The following is a 19,353-nucleotide window of genomic DNA, read 5'->3' as shown; positions in this document are numbered from 1 at the left end:
GGTGCAGGGTCCGGAGGTATGGAGGCTGCCCGAAGCCGGTAGTGCTCGGGCAGCTCGGCTCTTACAGAGCTGAGGAGTCAGGGACCAGCACGCAGCAGCTGCCGCCGGAGCCTGGGAGGGGAAGTGCCCGGCCGGGGGTGCAGGGTCCGGAGGTCTGGGGGCTGCCCGAAGCTGGTAGCACTCGGGCAGCTGTTTCATGGCTGGGATGGAGGAGGGGGAATGCGGGCGCTCAGGGGAGGGGGGGTGGAGTTGGGGCGGGGAAGGGGCAGAGTTGGGGCGGGGCCAGTAAGGGAGGGGGGGGAGTGGGGGCGGGGGCGGGGCCAGGGTCCTGTGGAGTGTCCTCTTTTTAATTTTTAAAATATGGTAACCCTACTGAACCCAGGACCTCTGGATCTAAAAGTCTGAATTTCTACTGCCTGAGCCATAAGACCAGCTCCCATACAATAGGGCTATTCTTTGCTCAGACAGCATTTCTGGGAATCCTTTGCTGAAGTGATCTCCAACAGTCTGATCTGAAGACACCTGCTCCCCTGCATGCTAGACCAGAGAGGCAGGCTCAGACTAGGAATCCCCATTTCAATCATTTAAAGTGAGAGCTAAGACAGGAGAAACCTCTTGTGGCATGATGCCCCATATTCTTCATAGAGTTATTATGATCTGAATATGGCTTAACTAAGGTATGTTTTATGCAAGATGGGTCATGTGCGATGTCATTGGAAAGATGATGATTTACTGAATGTGATGATCCTACCTGCATGCATCATTTCTGTATCTGAAGTTAGGAATGTTGACCATGTATCAATTGCAAAAAAGTGTTTGCAATCAGTCTGGCTAGTTTAGTCAAACCATGAGGGAGAACAATAGGTCTTTGAAGATGCTAATCTCCTGCCTTCCTGGGATGCGGCTTTGACATTGCAGGGTCACGTGATCATGTCACCCTGGTACTGGACACCATCTTGGACTGCTGTATTTTTCCACTGGTAGGGTGTGGGGGTCAAACTGGGAAACAAAGGATTCCCACCATATGTAAATCCTTTTTATCAGGGTTAGTTCTTCACTGAATCCCTACCCAAGATGACAGCTAAACACACCTAAGACTGAGCTGAACCTAGGCTGAAGGGTGTCTGGTCTGTGAAAGGAATATCTGGAATTCTAAGCGACAAGCAAAAAGTTTGTCTTCAAGAATCTCTGAAACCTGCTTAAACCTACAATTATTATTTGTAGCCAGTTTCTTTAGTGTCTTAAGCTTAGTTTGCATGTTTGCTTTATTTGCTCAGTAATCTACTTTGATTGGTTTGCTATCCCTTATAATCACTTAAAATCTATCCTTTGTAGTTAATAAACTGGTTGTGTTTTCTAAAACCCAGTTTGTGCAATTCATAACGGGGAGGGAGAGAGCATATATTCCTCCACATTGAGGGAGGCGGCAATTTTCATGAGCTTACGCTGTACAGATTTCTGCGCAGCACAAGACAATACAATTTGGGATTTACATTGCAAAGAGGTTGTGCACTTGAGTACCGGGCAATCCCTGAGCAGAATCTTCCCACACAGAACGGATCTCAGTGTCTGTGTCTTTCTGCAGTTGGGTATGGCCCTACCTGGGCGTGTGCCAGAGGAGACTTGAGGGCCTGGCACAGTACAGGGTGAGGGAGCCCAGGCTGGTGGAACGGGCAGGCTCAGTGGGACCCCAGTACATCAGGTGGCACCCCGGTGTGTGTGTGTGGGGGGGGGAGGTAACCCGTCACACCACTGAGTTTTACCTTGGGCAGCTTGCATGGCTTCGGTGACTCGGTGCCTTGGAAGGAGGGCACCTCCTGACTGGGTAGCTCCATGTCTCGGTAGGGGGCCTTGAGCTTGCCATATCGTATGCTGCAGTGCTGCCGGCTCTTGCGTTGCCAGTGCTCCCGCTTTCCCTCCCAGTCACTGCTGACACCAAACCACTGGGCTGTCCCCCTGCAGAAGCAAACGTTGAGAGAAACATAGGGCCCATCTCTGCTGGAGGAATGTAAAGGCCACTGTGCAAAGGGACTAAGTCCACATGACAGAGAACATGGCAAGTCATGTAAATACAGAATTGGAGTGCAAAATAGTATCTGAAATAGACCATCTCTGAGCCATTTACACCATCCACCTCTCAGACACCACCACTACCACCTCCAGAGCTGTAAGCAACTTCGGATATTGTCCACACTGCATCTGGGGTGTGTGATTGCACCTGAAGCCTGGTCTACAATATAGAATTAGGTTGACATAAATCGCTTTGCAGTGCACCTCTTTATGACAGTGTCTACACTCAAATGTGTCTCCGATTCATGTAAGTGCCCCATTACGACAGTGTAATAAAACCACCGTCCCCCTCCACCTCTGAATGGCGTAGAGCCTTAATTGACCTACTTAGGTCAACACAGTGAGAGTGTAGATACTGCACGACCTGGGTCGATCCTAACAGATCCTCCAGCAGCTGTCCCACAATGCCCCATTCCCTGCAACAGTGACTGCTCTGGTCACAATTGTAAACTCCACTGTCCGGGGTTCAGAGACTGGAAGCCCACCACATTTCTTTTAAAAGCCCTGCGTATTTTTGAATTGACTTTTTCTGATTGCCCACCTGGATGAGCAAACCTAGTTGATCACCTTAGTTGTGTGCATCATGGATCCAGAGACTCAGTGCTACACTGCCAGCTTTGGAACAGTCCTCGGAGGACCCCTTCAGCATGCCAGACCCCCAAGGGGTCTCTCTTCCTACAGGGTGAGCCATGTGGCCTCATTGCCTTCTACTGCTGAACCTCTGGGCTTCAGCACTGCAGCTTCACACTGTAAGCTCTGTTCAACGAGTCCAATCGAGACAGACCCCTGCTAGAGACTTGTCCACTTTGCAGATTTTAATACACCTCCCCAAGCATTTACAGGGACACACAGAAAGGGGTATCAAAAAACAGTTGAGTTTATTAGTCAACTGCAGCACAGTGAAGTCCTTAGAGTAGCACAGAGAAAGGAAGGTTAAAGCGTAGGCCATTCTGGTTAGCGCAGAGCCCAGCCAAGCTGGGTGAACGCCATTGTTCAGGCTCTGGTCTGACCTCCTGGGTAAGTTTCCAGATGAGAACCTCGACTCCTTCCAGCAGCCAGCTCTTACCTCCTCACCTCACCCCTCTCCAGTCCTTTGTTCTCCAGCTGGTGAACGTTGCTCAGCTTCCCTGAGGAGAGGTGGGGAAAGTCTGCCTCCTGCTGGGTCCTTGGTGGCTAGGTGTTAATGCCCTGGGTGACTGGATTTGTCATCCTCCTCTTGTATCCTCCATTGACGGGAGGTTGGTCTCAGCCAGTCTTTTTTAAAGGGTGCATTTCAAGCTCAGCCAGGCAGGCAGCATTAATACCCATGTCTCGGAGCTTGCCCTGAGAGCAAACAGTCCTTTTCCTCTCACCAGGTAACACCACAGCATATAGGGGAAACTGAGGCACACAAGGGATTCATAAAAATATTACAGAAAGTCCCATTTCATCACACAGTGTGCAGCTGCCCAGACGACCATTCCAACGCCATGCACACGAGGTAGTAGACAAGCTAGTGTGCCTGCAGTAGACAGGATCTCCCGGGCCTGTGGGGAAAAGAGGCTGTGTAGGCAGAACTTTGAACCAGCCACAGACATGTGGACATCTACAAGCAGATTGCATGGGGAATGCGGGCGAAGAGTTCTGACGCAGACAGGGATCAGCAGCAGGACAGTGAGAAAATGAAGGAACTTCGCCAGGGATACCACAAGGCTGGGGAGGGCAACAGTCAAGTTGGTGCTGCACCGGAGATCTGACGCTTTTACAATAAATTGCATGCCTTGCTCACCAGAGATCCCACCAGCACATCACAGAATGCTGCCAATGCCTCCGAGGAGCCTGAGATGGCAATCCCTGTCATGGGGGGTGGGGGGACAGAGCAGGGGACTCCAACCATGCTGCTAGCCAGGACCCGTTGAATACTCGGCTGGAGACTAGCCAGTCCTGCCATGCGAGCATGGATGAGCCCACAGATGAAGGGGAAAGGAACTTGGGGAAGTGCGCGCATGCATTTTTCTTTACTACGTTTAAACTTAAAAGCTGGTGCCCGGCCCATGCCCAAGTTATCGACTTTTCGTTGTATGAGAAGAGGTAGTAGTACAACAAGCAGGGAAGAGAAGGCAGCTGCTTTTCATTCCTCTGCTGGGTTAGGCGGGAGGGGAGGATAGGACCTGTTTATGAACACAGGGATGTCCCTTGTATCCTCCGGAGAGATTGCGATGTAATGGTCAGGGAGGCAGTCCTCTCCCTAGCGTTTCTAGGCATGGCCGCAGAAGGACACCTTTCCCAGGCCATCTGGGAGGAGTCCCACTAGCACCATTGAAACAGGCCAGAGGCACATGGGCTCAGGTGGCTTCAGGACTCCAACAACAGCTGGGCTCACTGGTCTATTGTGTCCCTTCCAAGTGAAATATCAGACAAAAAACCACCACTGCCTGTGAAAGCCAGTGCCAGTATTTACTGCCCTTGCCCTGTACTCAGACCCATGCTTAATACGGGCTGAAATTCTGTAGTTTCATGAAACAGAAAATTCAACTCCTCGCCCCTGCAGGCCGTACTCACCATGGTTGGGGCGGGGCTGAGCTGAGGTGCTCCACAGCACAACCATCACCAGGCATTTCTCATGAAAAGGATTTATGGGAATAAGGGGAGGGAGTTTTGATGTTGGTTCTCCCCTTTCTTTGTGACTGTAAATGTAATGATACATCGGTCTATTTTGACCTGGTGGCATTGAGGGGATGACCCATCCACACACACAGAATGCCTGGCCTTGTGGAGAAGAAAGAAGAGGACTAGGGAGGACACGTTCTGTGAGATCCTACAAGTCAATGCTGCATCCGCCCATGAACAAAGGGGGCTGGAGAGCCAACATGACCGATGGCATGGAGAAAGAGAGAGGACAGGAAAAAGGCATGAGTCCCAGCAGGACAAGGAGCAGGAAATGCACCAGGACAGAATGGGTCTTCTCAGACAGCAAGCCCTTGGTGCACAGCTTCACAAGCCATGGGAGCAAAGAGGATAGGCTGCGTCGCACAGAATCACTACTGGCATTTCAACATCCGCCAGTTAGGAAAGAATGCCCCTGCGTTCTTCAAGAGGTGAGCATCATGCACCTTCCCTGACCAACCCACACGGATATTGGTGAAGCATCCCTGGTGATCCACCAACACTTGCATCATCACGGAAAAGTAGCCCTTTCTGTTGCTGTGGGGTAGTGCCAAAAATAGGGATACGAGTGCTGTCCATCACGCTACTGCAGCTCAGGAACCACATTGCTGCAAATCCACCCACTAGCAGCTCCTGCACGTTGTCGAGAGTCTCAGTCCTGCGTAACAGGATACGCTTCATGGCGCTATACACTTGCATGAGAGTGGGCCCCACTGTGAATTTCCCATTGCAAACTTCCGGACTGTGATTACTGCTTGTTTTTCCACTGTCAATGCAGCTCTCATTCTGGGCTCCCTGCGCTGGGGGACTGGGGCGAGCTCTGCACATGGATCCAGGAAGGTGGCCTCTCACATCCAAAGGTTCTGCCGCCACCGCTCGTCGTTCCAAATGTGCATTACAATGTGATCCCTGCACTGCAATCACGCCCCTGATGGCAGCGTGGATGTGGCATTAAGGGTCTAAACACACAAGGTGCATGCGACGTTCAAACCGTTCACACAACAAGTGAAACGAGTTCTTTGATCCCAGCCTAGCCACTTCACCCACAGAAGCCTGCCATAGTTTAGCTCAGTTGGCAGCCTCTGCTCTGGAGGGGCCCAGGCCTGCAATAGCAGGGGATGCCAGAAATTCAGACTTCTTGGCGACATCGCTGGTACCTGCACCGCACTGGGAACAGGCTTGTTCGCTTGGTGCTGAAACAGAAGCACAAGTGAATGCGCCTGTGAAAGCCCCACGTAAATACTACGGAGAAACGGCCTCTTGCTTTTTGGCGCTAATCTGTGAAACACCACAAGTTTGAATTCTAATGGAGGAGACTGGCATTGTTCCTGGAACAGCGACTAGCCAGGCAAAACAAACAGATGAAAACCCAACATGGGACCTGGTTAACTTATTTCAGCTTCCTGATTCTAACACACACAGCTTTGACCTCCACGCCTGGTCCTGCAGCGCGTCATCTGCAGCCAGGGCAAAGACTAGAAAAACAGGGATCCAGATCTGTTCAACTCCCTCCCCACAGCGTAGCCCCAGGTGCTGCAGCGTCCGACACGTGGTGCCGTAACGCCCAGTGCTGCGTGCTCCTTACTTGCGGATGCTCTGGGTCAGGGAGGTCTGTCTGTGGAAGCCGGGAGGTTTCTCCGTGTTCTCATCCCTTTTCCCTCTGGGCTCCTGTAGGCTCACGCTCTTTTGATACACTGGGTTTTTCAGAGGCTGGAAGGGGAGCCAAGCCGTTAGGAGCAGAGCTGGGGAAGGGAGCACATTTCTGTGTGTAGCTGGGATCCTCCCCGCAACCCACTGTTAAGGGAGGTGGGGGGGAGCAGAGCTGTCAGCCAAGAGACTGACCTACTTCTCACCAGGGCTCACCCCCCTACATACATGTTTGGGTTCACGCAAGGCACGCCCTATGTTTGACCTTAAATTAAATTAAGAGCTTGACAGAAGGGTCCCACGTTCGGATGTGCTGCCAGCATGGGGAAGCAAGGAGCAGCTTCAAGAACTCCAATCCAAAACTGAGTCCCCCACATCCCCCACCTACCCTTTGGCACATCCCAGGCCCCTTAGACAGCTCCTGCTCCCAACCCTTGGCTGAAGGGATGAAGAGCAATGCTGTGGGGAGGGAGCCCCGTAAAGCCACTTCATAACGGGCAGCTAATGGGGGAACAACTAACCCCTTGGAGATGGGCTGTCAATGCACATCATCCTGAGCAACCAGATGGGCGGCACCCTGGGAAACGGCAGCATTCAGGGCTGAATCTAATCAGAATGGGACATGAGATGGGTGCTGGGCTGGGGCTCGACCCTGCTCCCAGTGGAGCAGCATTCCCTAGTCCCTTACCACTGCTACAAAGAAAGCCCCTGCTCCCCCAACACACCCTCCTGGGTCACTGGGAACTAACAGGCATTGGGACATCGGGGATCCCCCTCTTACCACTTTTGGGTTGCTTTCCTCCTGTAGCTCCACTGGTGGAATGGTGATGGAGAGGTCAGGGGGCTTCCTGCTCTGCAGGCGGCTGCTGCTGGTGCTCGACCGGCTGCCCCCATTCTTATCGCTGGACGACATCTCAAACAGGAGGAGTTACTCAGGCTAAAGGGGGAGGAGAGGGGGAAAAAAGTTAGACCCTAGATTTCTTGGCCCGCACTGCTGATTGCACAGGGGAGGAGGTTGATCAGTCTAGGGGGAAGGTGAGGTAATGGTCATTTCATGGATTTATCGCAGATACCCGCTAATGGGTCTGTGCACCGTGGAGACCCCCTGGAGGCACGTTAGTTCTTTAAGTGCTTGTTGCAAGGAGAGACAAGCAGAATCCTTTCCTTTACCCACTTCCCAGAGGGCCAGTGGGAGCCCCTGCTCCTCAGCCATATGCTGCTAGAGAGATTAACATTTCACACTTCTACAGTGACTTCCATCCAAAGATCCTCAAGTGCTACCCAAAGATCACAACATGTCTGACTCGAGCACCATTATCCCCATGTAACAGACAGGGAAAAGCAAGCGGACTTGCCCAACGCAGCAATTCAGTGGCAGAGATAGGAACAAAAACCAAGATTCCCACCTCCTAGTCCCCTGGTCTAAGCTGTTCTTTATCATAAGCATGCGGCAAATCTCCCGCCACTAGTCCTATCAAGCGCTTTGACTTGCGATGCTGCCCAGCAGGGTTGGACGTTGCAGCTCAACAAAGCAGAGAAAGGCTTTGAAGAGGTTCGCCTCCAGCCCAAGTGCTTGTGGAGTTAGAGACATGCCTGGCAACGTGAACTGACAACTACGCACAGATTACAGTACATGCAGCTTGACCACAGCAGCAGGAAAGCCATCGGAAGTCACACCCACTCGAAGCAGACTTCCAGTTTTCAAAGAACTAACCCGGTGTGGGTCCAGAACTACGACCCCCATGTTAGGCAACTGCTCTGAGCTCAGTGGAAGGAGAGGAAGCCAAGAAAGGACACCGAAGCTAAATAGTAGAAACATTTTCAGACCACGAGACCTATTTCCATTCTGGAATCGTCTCCCCACGGAAGCAGTGGGACTCTTCAGACATTGAAAGCAAGATTCCCACCAGAAAGTGTCCTGTAGAGAATGAGCAGGCGCACTCGTAGGGAAAGGGAGTGGATCATCAGAAGTCTCGGCCATCTCTGGTTTGTAAAGTATGTGGTTTGAGCATTGGCCTGCTAAACCCAGGGTTGTGAGTTCAATCCTTGAGGGAGCCACTTAGGGATTTGGGGCAAAAATCAGTACTTGGTCCTGCTAGTGAAGGCAGGGGGCTGGACTCTATGACCTTTCAGGGTCCCTTCCAGTTCTATGAGATAGGTATATCTCCATAAAGGCCTGTGGACTAGTCAGTCAGGATAGGAGCGTGAGAGTGGTTACACCACAGTTCTATCTGGAGCAACCAAGTGTGAAAGAACATGATACATTATGGTCTCTCCTGCCCCAGTCTAGCTAAAAATCACCCAACCCAGCACTGGGGACATGGTGTGTGTGGGGCACACAGTAGAAGTTCTTCCCAGCTCAACAGAAGCCTCAGCAAACTGGCTGGTGAAGGTCACTCACCCTTCTCAACAGGGGAGGGGGGGGAGGAGAAGAAAGAAGGGTGGGCAGAAGAGAAAGCTCTACACCACCGCAGAATTTAGCCAGCCATTGCTTCAGCTTCCATTTACCATTTAATCCTATTCCATGGCTGCTAAGTGTGTAGACACACTAACCCTACAGCAAAGGCAGCTAGGAGAGCATCTTCAGGAAGTCCCAAGGAGGAGAGCCCAGGTGTGGGTGATACACTGGAGTGGTGGCCGAGTAGACAGCATCGTACCGGGCAGCCCATTCACATTCGCTACAAACACAGGGATGACACAGAGGATCCTGTGGCACCTTTGAGACTAACAGGAGTATTGGGAGCATAAGCTTTCGTGGGTAAGAACCTCACTTCTTCAGATGCAAGAAGTGAGGTTCTTGCATCTGAAGAAGTGAGGTTCTTACCCACAAAAGCTTATGCTCCCAATACTTCTGTTAGTCTCAAAGGTGCCACAGGACCCTCTGTTGCTTTTTACAGATTCAGACTAACATGGCTACCCCTCTGATACTTGACAGGGATGACAACTCCCCATTTGCTGGGGTCAGTGCTGTCCCCTCCAGCTCTCTTCAGGTTCAGTCTAGGGAGACAAGAGAGCATTTCCCTCTGCAGAGGCTGTTCTCTGAAGGCAACATGACAGAAGCCCTTCAGTTTTGCAGTCAGCATCCCTTGCTTTTGAAACACAGGATGGGTGTAGACTTTGGGGCAGCTAGTAACGAGCACAGGCTGTCCTAGGATGTAATGGTCCCTCCCGGCTGTAATCTATAAACCTTTAGTGCACTCACGGAATAGCACTTCTGTGCCCCCCTCCCTTCCATCTCGTGCAGTGCTAGGAGTATCTATTTAGATTGGAAGCTGCTTCTTAGGGGCAGGGGCCCACATCTCCTCTTTGCGCCCTAGAGCACAAGCACATATGCAGCTATTTAGGCCACTCACCAACCAGCCAACGCTCCCACTGAGGGGTGGGGAAAACTTTAAGAAGTGAGCAGCACCAGGAAGAGCAATAAGTGGGAAGTTTGGTAGCAAAATCTCTAGCATTAAAATGAACTTTGAGCAACACTACGGAACTGTAAATCAAACATGCATAAGAGAAAGGGCCGAGGAGCAGGAGTGGTTACTGCATGCACCTCACACAAACCCTGACATGACTGAAATGAGCTAGTCTGTTTCCTCCACACGCCTAGTAGACATGGAGCCTTCACTTGGGACTGGCCCACTTTTGCTTCATTTGAACTTCTTCTGGGCAGAGACCAGGTGAGCAGAGGATGCCCTGGGTAGGACTCAGGAGCACCAGCAGAGATGCATTACAGTGTTATCTCTTGGAGTCTTGTGGCATTGGATGATTTAATTAAAGCCCCAGCTCCTGGAGTCACAGGATTACTGCAAACCTCTGCAGTCATAAAAACGGTTTCTAGCCTTGCTGGCTGCAGAGAAAAACTTGAAAACGTGACCCAAGCATGAGCCCAAAGGCTAAAAATTCAAAAGACAAGAGATGACAAGTTTGCGTTTTATTCCTCCCTCCCCCCCAAATCTCATGATTTTGGGGGGGGCTGATTCACTATTTTTGAACACATGGCATTAGTGACCCTGGAGTCAGTGCTACCAGCCCCTCATTTCTCTCTCCTCCCCCCACAAATATCCTAACTCTGTTCAGTAGCCTTGAAAGCAGATCATTAGAGACCAGGCATTTTGCATTCTCTGCCTTCTGCATGAGCCAGGTGTTTGCCAGCTTGCTGCTGCCGCATTGCCAGCTGGCTCATTGTTCTCACCAGCAGAGAAGGCCTGGCCCAGGAGAGCACTCCTTCCCCGCGCTGGCCTGGTCCCACTGCGATTCTGCCTCTGGCGTGCGGGAGCACACTCAGTATCCAGCTGACATTGCTTCACAACTCCCCTCTCTGATCCTGGTACAACATGCCGGAAAAGTACATCGTCCCCATTAGCCCTTTTCTGAGCCCGGAGACATGGAAGCCCTCTGTCCCAGCCGATCACGAGGGCAGTGAATTACCCCCAGCCCCCCCAGGAGATTGTGCCAGCGCCGTCTGAGCTGTTGCACCAATTTGTGAACAACGGAGCACTAGAACAGCCATGCCCTACTGAGTTCTTCTGTATTTGGATTCTATGCTTTAGAGCAAAATCTTCTAGTCTGTGGGACGGACTCTCTACTGCTCTCAAGTGTGTACTGGTGGAATGCCACTCGATGGGGATACCCGGGCAAGTGCGATGGATGTAAGGGTTACCCTAGCACTCATCTAGCTCCAGGCTCCCTTGATGTAAACACGAGAGGCCCATAATCCCAGCCTGGTGCAGACTTACCCAAGCACAGTTAATGATAGCAGCTGTCGTAACAAGGCACTTTCCTCAGCCCTTCAGTCCAAGCAAGGAAACATGCCCTGGAGGGACTAGCGGTGAAAGCTGTGGGCAGTGGGTCAGCCGGATTTGCAGTGCAGCTTTTAAGTGGTCTCCTTGCATAACTAACTATTTAGGTCAGGCAGGCTAAGCCCAGCGCGATCTGAAGCGGGAATGGCAAGGGTTAAAAATCACTTGGTCTCTCTTTATAGCTAGAGTGGTGCTAGTGGGGACCATGTAGTGAATAGGGGGGTTCTAAGCCTGCTCTGTTCCTGCCTGGCAGCAGCATGGGTGGAGCAGGGTGGAGTTTAGCTTGTCTGTTTATAAACAAGGTTCTAGCACAGGGATTTGGGAGCTGGGGGGGAGGGGAAGGGGTGAGAAGAGAAATGAAGAGAAAATAGTGTTGGAGCTGGAAGGTGGGACAAGAAACCAAATTAAAAGCCAACAGATCCATTGTGTGTTACTCCCATCCTGACCTCTTGCAAACCCCATGCTCAGAGCTACAAATGCAGGGACGCTCAGCTGATTGGGTGCCTTTGAAATACATTAGCCCAGTTACTGTAGGAGTCTTAAAAATTAAGAGCCTCCGATCAAAGTCTTCAGCACATTGGTTTGCACAAATTAGGATTTGAAGGCGAACGGGCAGCCTGGTCCAATGGAAAAGGAACTGCCTGGGGTATCGTAGGAGGGTTCTGTTACCATCTCTGCCAAGGACCCGGCCTTGGGCAAGTTGTTTTCCCAGCGTGCCTCTGTTTCCCCCTTTCTGAAATAGGGGTGATTTTTACCCTCTTTTGTGAAAGCGCTTTAAGACTAATGATGAAAGTGCTCAGTAACAGCTACCAACCAGTACAGGCCCACCAGAAATGGCTTCCACTAGACTGTCTTCACATGCCGCGCTACACTGGCACAGAGGTGGTAGCTCTGTCGGCAGGAGACGCTCTCCCATTGACAGAGTGCTGTCTACATGGGGGGGGGGGCGGCGGAGGTCAGCGGTGTAACTACATTGCTCAGGGGTGACATCGTTATACTGATATAGGTCTATAGTATAGATCTGGCCTTAGCACAGGGGTTTTCAAAGCGGGGGTGGGGACCCCTCGGGGGGGTCACAAGGTCATTACATGGGGGGGGTCGCAAGCTGTCAACCTCCACCCCAAGCCCCGCTTGCGTCCAGTATTTATAACAGTGTTTAATTTATAATTAAAATTAAAATTTTAATTTTAATTTATATGGGGGGGTCGCATTCAGAGGCTTGCAATATGAAAGGGGTCACCAGTAAAAAAGTTTGAGACCCACAGAACTGGGCATGGTTTAGTTTGAGAAGACTGAGCAGGGACCTGATACGCTTTCAGATGTGTTAAAGGCTGTTATAAAGAGAATGGGGATCGATTGTTACCCTACCTTCAATGGACATGGAGAAGTAGCAATGGGCTTAATCTGCAGCAAGAGAGACTTAGATATTAGGAAAAACTTTCTAAACCTAACTCTAAGGGAAGTTAAGCTCTGGAATGGGCTTCCAAGGGAGGTTGTGGAATCCCCCTCATTGGAGGTTTTTAGGAACAGGTAGGACAAACCCGTCAGGGATGCTCTAGGTTTACTTGGTCCTGCCTCAATGCAGGGGGCTGGACTTGAGGACTTCTCAAGGTCCCTTCCAGGCCCACATTTCTGTGATTCTGTGAAATACCTTACACTTCAGAGAGCCTGCCTCCCACCTCAACACCTTTCTTTGTACCAGTACGACATGCAGACTAAAACCACCAAGACCGAAAACCTCGCCCCCACATTTCAGCTTCAAAGGAACAACTCATGAAGTTAACCAGGGGACGACTCCACAGAACTGCAGGTAGTGTCAAATGCAGCAGGCGTCTAGTAGCTGAAGGAAACAAACCGGAGGGCAGAGCCGCATAACTACCAAGGAAGAGGGGGAGCTGTGAGGAAACAGTGCTCCCTGCAGCCAGGTACAGCAAGGGGCACTGAACTCCCCATGTCCTGCTTACTTTAGCTCACGAGAGCATCAGAGCAGCTTTGCGTGCCTGTATCCAAGCACCACCAATCTCTTATAAAAGGGGTGTTTTGCAGCAGAGGCACAAAGCTATCAAAGCTTAAGAGCTGGACTTTTTAAGCTGTGCTGCCTGAAGCTGTAAACAAGGCACACAAGCAAAACCAACCCCACTCGGTAGGCTGGTTTTTAAATACTAGGATACTTGCCCTCCTGCTCCTTGATGCAGTACAGGAGTCGGTCAGGAAAAGGAAGTTGAGGTCAAGGATCTCTCTGCTCCACACCAGACATGATGGGATCGGAGCCCAGGAGAGAAGAGTGGCCGTGGATTTACCAGGATGGGGAGAGCGAGTGGACCTCAGCATGGAGTTTGGTGTGGGGGAGAGAACCAGCATTTCCTAGTATTCACTGCAAGCTGACTCACAGCACAGCTCGACCTTACTATGCTGAAAAGCCCTTTGGCTCCATGCACCCACAAGGACAGTCACTGCTTTGCCTGCATGTTCAGCGCCTTGTGGGATCCAGCCCTCAGTGTCTATGGTTAGTAACGTGGGCACCTCCCTTTCTTCAACCCAGCTGTTGACACCTCACCATCCTCCATCCTTCCTGCAATGGGGGCGGATGCATTATTTCCTTCATGTTTTGCATATTCCACCTGGCAAGGCAGCCATTAACATTCTTTCCACTGGCAGGCTACAATGTACATTTTTTGCACATCAACTCAATTAGCAATGCACGCCGTTCACCTCCAGGGATGCAAAACTAACCTCAACTCCCACTAGCTCTCCCGCACGCCACAAGCCACACAGGTCAAGCTTGCTTTGGAAACAGGCTGGAAGTCCTAGATAGTCACAGATTCCTTCCCTCCCCCGCTCCCATCCTCTGCCACGCTGGGTGCCAACGTTATCATGATAGTGGGGGGTGGGGTCTGTTGCAGCACAGACAACCCCACGAGTTTAAACATAACTAGTCACGTTCCCCATCCAAAAACCACCATAAATGCCAACAGCCCCAAAGTTACCAGCTTCAAAACGGTGAGATGTTTTAGTCAATCTTCGGAGTTTTGAGCCTTTAGGGGTCATGTTTTCAAGCTTCTCTGCAACCATAAGGGCTAAAACCAGCTGTTTTCTAGGAAAGTTTGGAGCTATGAATTAGCTGTGACAGGTTTGGAGCTACTCTATAATAATGCATGAATACTGTATGTTCACTGGGATATGGAGAGGTTTTCTGTATGACTATACCAGCCTAACAATTGGAGACGGGGGATGAAGGGGGAACAACTAGAAGGGAAAGAAGGGCTCAAGAGCGGATGGGTGAGGTTCTGTGGCTTGCAATGTGGCGGAGAACAGACTAGATCAGGGGTAGGCAACCTATGGCACACGTGCCAAAGACGGCACGTGAGCTGATTTTCAGTGGCATTCTCACTGCCTGGGTCCTGGCCACTAGTCTGAGGGGCTCTACATTTTAATTTAATTTTAAAATAAACCTTCTTAAACATTTTAAAAACCTTATTTACTTTACATATAACAATATGTTTAGTTATATATTATAGACCTATAGAAAGAGATCTTCTAAAAATGTTAATGTATTACTGGCACACGAAACCTTAAATTAAAGTGAATAAATGAAGACTTGGCACATCACTTCTGAAAGGTTGCCGACCCCTGGACTAGATCATCATAATGGTCCCTTCGGACCTTGAAGTCTGTGAGTCTGAGACAAATGATCCCTCTGCAGTCATGAGAGAGTTGTTGGGGGGGAAAATGCCAGGATTCCCAGCTTCGGAGATTATTGCCTCCTCTCCAGCCAACCTACAAACCTGTTTTGAACCAGGACAGGAAGAGGTCCAGAGCAAAGGAGATCAAAAGGACTCCGGCAGGTAGAAACAGGAACCCTCTTGAGAGGGGAGGGTCGACTGTCCAGGAGAACCAGAAGCTAGCCCTGCCCAGGTCACCACCACAGGGTGCTGGGGCATTAGGTAAGACAGACAGACAGACAGACAGTCATGCACATAAGAAGAGGGCCTCATCCTCCCTGACTCAACTAATCTCGTTATCTCTAGACTGATTCTTGCCTGCATATTTATACCTGCCTCTGGAAATTTCCACCACATGCATCTGACAAAGTGGGTATTCACCCATGAAAGCTTATGCTCCAATACTTCTGTTAGTCTATAAGGTGCCACAGGACTCTGTCGCTTTATGCACATAAGACTGTTTTAAAACTCTCTCTCTCTCTCTAAATGCATTGTTCCTACAGTTAAAATAATGCGGTTGTTTAAACTCTTTGATCACTGTGTACACGGTTGGTCACAGACTCTCAGAGGGAAGAGCCGCAGGAGCTAAACCCAGCCAGATCAGCTGGCTAAGAACAGTTGATACACAGCTGAGTACTGTAGCCCCAGGCCCAGTGTAAGAGTGGGAGAAGTGCAGAATCCCACCCCAAGAGGTAAAGGCACCAGGGCCTGACACATCATTTCATGTAAAATGCAGTCCCAAGCTGGGTCTTCTATTCAGAGTGGGAAATATTTTGCAAAACATTGTTTCCATCCATCTCCTGCTGTTCAGCAACAGCATCAAAGATGGACACCAGAAGCACGTGAGAAGGAGAAATCCTGGAGCTCTGCCCTTCCAGCGTGCCACCCTGAAACGTGGATTAGGCCATGCAAAACCAGAAAGCTTGGCAGGTATTTCATGCGGGGCGCGGAGAGGCTTAACGGGGGTGACGAATACTTCAAGCTGAAACATCTTTATTGCGTTTATAAAACTAAGAGAGCCTGGCGAAGAGAACAACACTGCCGATATGTTTTAGTAGAGAAAAGTAATTGCATGGATCCTATTAGGAAATTATGCAGCACCTGGAAGGGATGCAAACCTTCACCGCTCTGAGCCACGTTGGAGTCCCACGTGCAGACTTGAGCTCAGGACTCTAAGAGGAGGAGGTGGTAATGCTCAGCCCAATTAGCGTAGCTTCCACCAACAAAGCTACTCCGTAACTCCCTCGCCCCATCCTCCAAATAGCCAGCCAGGAACGGAAGAGCCCTGGGCAGCACTATTCTTAGAGATGCTGAGCTGTCCTGTTTGCTACCATGCTACGGACTCTGCTGCCACCTTGGGTGAGACAACGGAACACACCCACTAGAAACTAGGCCACCTTCTGGCTCCATAAGGGCTTTCGCAAAACAATCCCCCCACCCAGCGTACAGCCTAGACTGGAACGAGGAAGGTCATTGAGCCATCTGAACGGACTCCGGTGGAGAAAGAGCCAACGGGTTGGGGCACGATAATGGGAATCAGGCGACACTGGTTCTCTGATGCCGTCTGACCTTTCGCAAGTCACGCCCTCATTGTGCCTCAGTTTCCCCAATTGTAAAACAGGGATAAATATCCACCTGATAGAGCTGTGACGCTGCTGAATTTATTAGTGCCTGCAAGGCGCTTGGAGACGCCCCGTAGTGCTACAGCAGCACTGTTTCATATCACGAAAATAGAGGCGCATGGGATTTTTGACTCCTGATTAGAAAGACTAACCCAGGGAGGACGCTGCAGAACCTGCTTTGAACCAGCCCAATCAACGGCTAGCCTGGTTCTTGTTGGGGCACATGCAATGGATCTAGAGTTACTCAGTGCTAGTCTGCACTACTCCGTTCCTGGTGCAATGCCAACGTGCCCAGCTTCCCCGCCGAGCCTGCCTGCTCGGGACGTTACTCTACCCACATTTCTCTAGCCCCCACCCCCGGCCCTTCTGCTAACTAGCCCTCTGCAAGCACCTCAGCTTGCTTCCTGGACAACAGAGTAGCTGCTTGGTGCCCATTCTGTTACCCATTGGCAACCCATTCAGTCTGAAATGAGAGGAGCTCCTCCTGCACCCGCAGAAATGTCTACATTAAAGCATCAACAGGCTTCAGCGGGAAACCGCTCTGCACTCGCAGCGTAAGCAGGGCTAGGTCAGGAGCCCCCAGGCAGCACCCACTCGCTAGCAATCCAGCAGCTGGCCTGCAGTTACTGCTGCTCCGATGTCCTGACACACTAAGACATCGATCTCATTAGGGCCTCTACTTCGCACTCTGTCCTGAGCGACTGTGGTCGTGGAAGAGTCCAAAACACTTTCTGCAAGCGCAAGGACACAAACCCAGCACTCTGGCCAAATTCCAAAGAACGTGCTACCCTCCTGCACTCCCAGTCATTAATGGCATTCTTCAGTCATTCCCAGTGCACCGTTCCTGTGTGGCAGTTCAGGACAGGAAGTGATGTGCGTAGGGAGTGGAGAACATGCAGAGCGCTCTTATTGAATACCGGCTGCATTTCACCACCGAAGTAACAGCTCTCCTCTAGCTCAGAGGGGTCGTAGGAGGCGTTTAATTGGGAAGGGCTTGGAGATCGCTATACGAGAGGCACTTTAGACATGCTAGGTGTCGTTAAGGCAGTTTGGGTTCCTCAGAGCTCAGCACGCTTTTTGGGGAAAGTCAGCCTGCAAGCAGCAAAGCCCAGGGCAGCGAGCTGGAGAGAATTTCACAACAGCAGGGTCAGATTCCGAGCAAGATCACAGTGCAGTGCAAAGAGGAAGCAGGAAGGCAGCTGGCCAGGCAAACATGGGGCACCGACTGATCAAACAGCGCTGAGGGGGAGGACCGTGCAGCACCAAAGGCTGCACTGCTATGGAACAGCAGGATGCAAGCAACCAAGAGAAAGAGCGACCACCAGTCAGGAAGCACCTGGATTTATTGTCTCTTAGCACTAAGGACAGAGGTGCCCAAGATGCAACAGGCATCTGCCTTTCGCATCCTGAGGGAAAATCAACCAACCCCCCCTTGCTTCCGAGAGGCTGTTTTGAATAGCAGCCAACCTTGGTTCTGGCCACGCTGCTGCCTCTAAAAGCAAAGGGAGAAACTTGGATAAATCCAGGGAGAGGGTGCCTACAAGTCTTTGGAACCAGAGAGACGTAGCAAGTCCAAGCAGCATTGCAGCTGCCTGACTCAGACATGCCCAGCAGCCTCTGGCCCCACAGACTCAGCACCAGGGCACCATGCCAGCATAGGGACACGCCTACATAAACCAGTTGCTCCTTAGTGCTTGGGGGCTCAGGTAATGCCATCACCCCCCAGGGCTCTTGGCCACAAGCACCTCCACCTGAGTAGTCCTAGGGAGGACTGAGAGCCACACGTACCACGTAGATCTGCTAATGCATCTGTGTTCAGTGCCTTATGAAGAGGAGGGCCTTTGGCAAACACTGCGTTGGGTTCCTGGGGAAGAGGGAGTGCCCAAGACCCCAGTGCAGCATGGGAAAGCTGCGGAGGTCACCACACATCTGGCAATGACCAACTCGTAGATTCAGGAGTCTTTGCACGTACTTCAGCCTTGGCCCGCAGCACTGCAAGGATACAATCCCTGGGGGACCTGTCCACATGATAAAGATTCAACCCACTCCATCCCTCCCAGCCTCAGAGCCTTGGGGAAACCAAGGGATGAAGGGAGATAGAGAGGGCAGCCTCAGAGTCTGCAATCCTATTTGCAGCAATGCTGGTCCTGGCTGCTTCCTGAGGCAGCCCCACAGCTGTCCAGACAGTCTTGGAGGCCTCACTCTGAGCCATGCTCTAGGCCTGCAGCTCCAAATGGGTCTACTACCTTCGAAATGGCCTATTGGCTCTCATGCTAGCCTGAGCCTCAAGCGGAGTCTTTTCCTCAGCCCTGTAGCAGGACATGCACTACACGAACCTTCCCGGGAGACGCTACTTGTACTCCTAATGCACTCATTGCTGTAGCAGCTGGATACCATCAACATCACCCCTACCCCCCTGTGCACTTCTATACACAGAGAACTCTAGCTACCCTGGAGTGAGACCGAATTCTCTCGGGACTTGTCTACACAGAGTTGGGTTTTACACTCAGGAGTGAATAATTCCTATTTAACTCAAGGCCGTTAACGTGCTTGTAAAGACCAGCCTGGAGACTGCCCTAAGGTTTGTTCCAGGCCATGAACATTTGGGAGCTCCCCCAAGCCCTAGGGCTTGGAGAGCATCCAGCCGACAAGATCTGGAGGAAGTTATAAATTAACTCAAGGTAAGAAGTCACCGCAGGATAGATGCTCTCTGAAAACAGAGCCTCAACTTTTTACCCTTCTCTTACCCCCACACTCTCATCCCAGAGGTGTTGGTCTAAGTGGAATCCTTTTAGCAATTGGCCTGAAGCCATTTCTCCTACAAAACTTTCTAGTGAACCTGGCCTCATAACT

General features: G+C 51.1%; 1 protein-coding gene across 3 annotated transcripts in view; it reads right to left on the bottom strand.

Moving 5' to 3' along the window:
* The window catches only part of RHBDF2 (rhomboid 5 homolog 2), an 81,060-nt gene that overhangs the window by 17,473 nt on the left and 44,234 nt on the right, over positions 1-19,353 (bottom strand). For 2 of the 3 annotated variants that reach the window (XM_034790050.1, XM_034790051.1), the window contains exons 2-4: positions 7,145-7,300; positions 6,302-6,426; positions 1,764-1,956 (exon numbers count right to left, since the gene is read on the bottom strand). In XM_034790050.1, coding sequence (XP_034645941.1) covers positions 1,764-1,956; positions 6,302-6,426; positions 7,145-7,276 — 450 coding nt within the window. In that variant the 5' untranslated portion in view covers positions 7,277-7,300. Of the gene's footprint in view, positions 1-751; positions 1,000-1,763; positions 1,957-6,301; positions 6,427-7,144; positions 7,301-19,353 lie in introns of those variants that run through there. The other variant, XM_034790052.1, reaches the window with a different exon arrangement.

Source organism: Trachemys scripta, chromosome 14 (assembly GCF_013100865.1).
Source record: "Trachemys scripta elegans isolate TJP31775 chromosome 14, CAS_Tse_1.0, whole genome shotgun sequence".
In the NCBI taxonomy this organism is placed as follows: domain Eukaryota; kingdom Metazoa; phylum Chordata; order Testudines; family Emydidae; genus Trachemys; species Trachemys scripta.
Note: the sequence above shows the minus strand (reverse complement) of the source record. Positions and strands in the feature narration are given on the sequence as shown.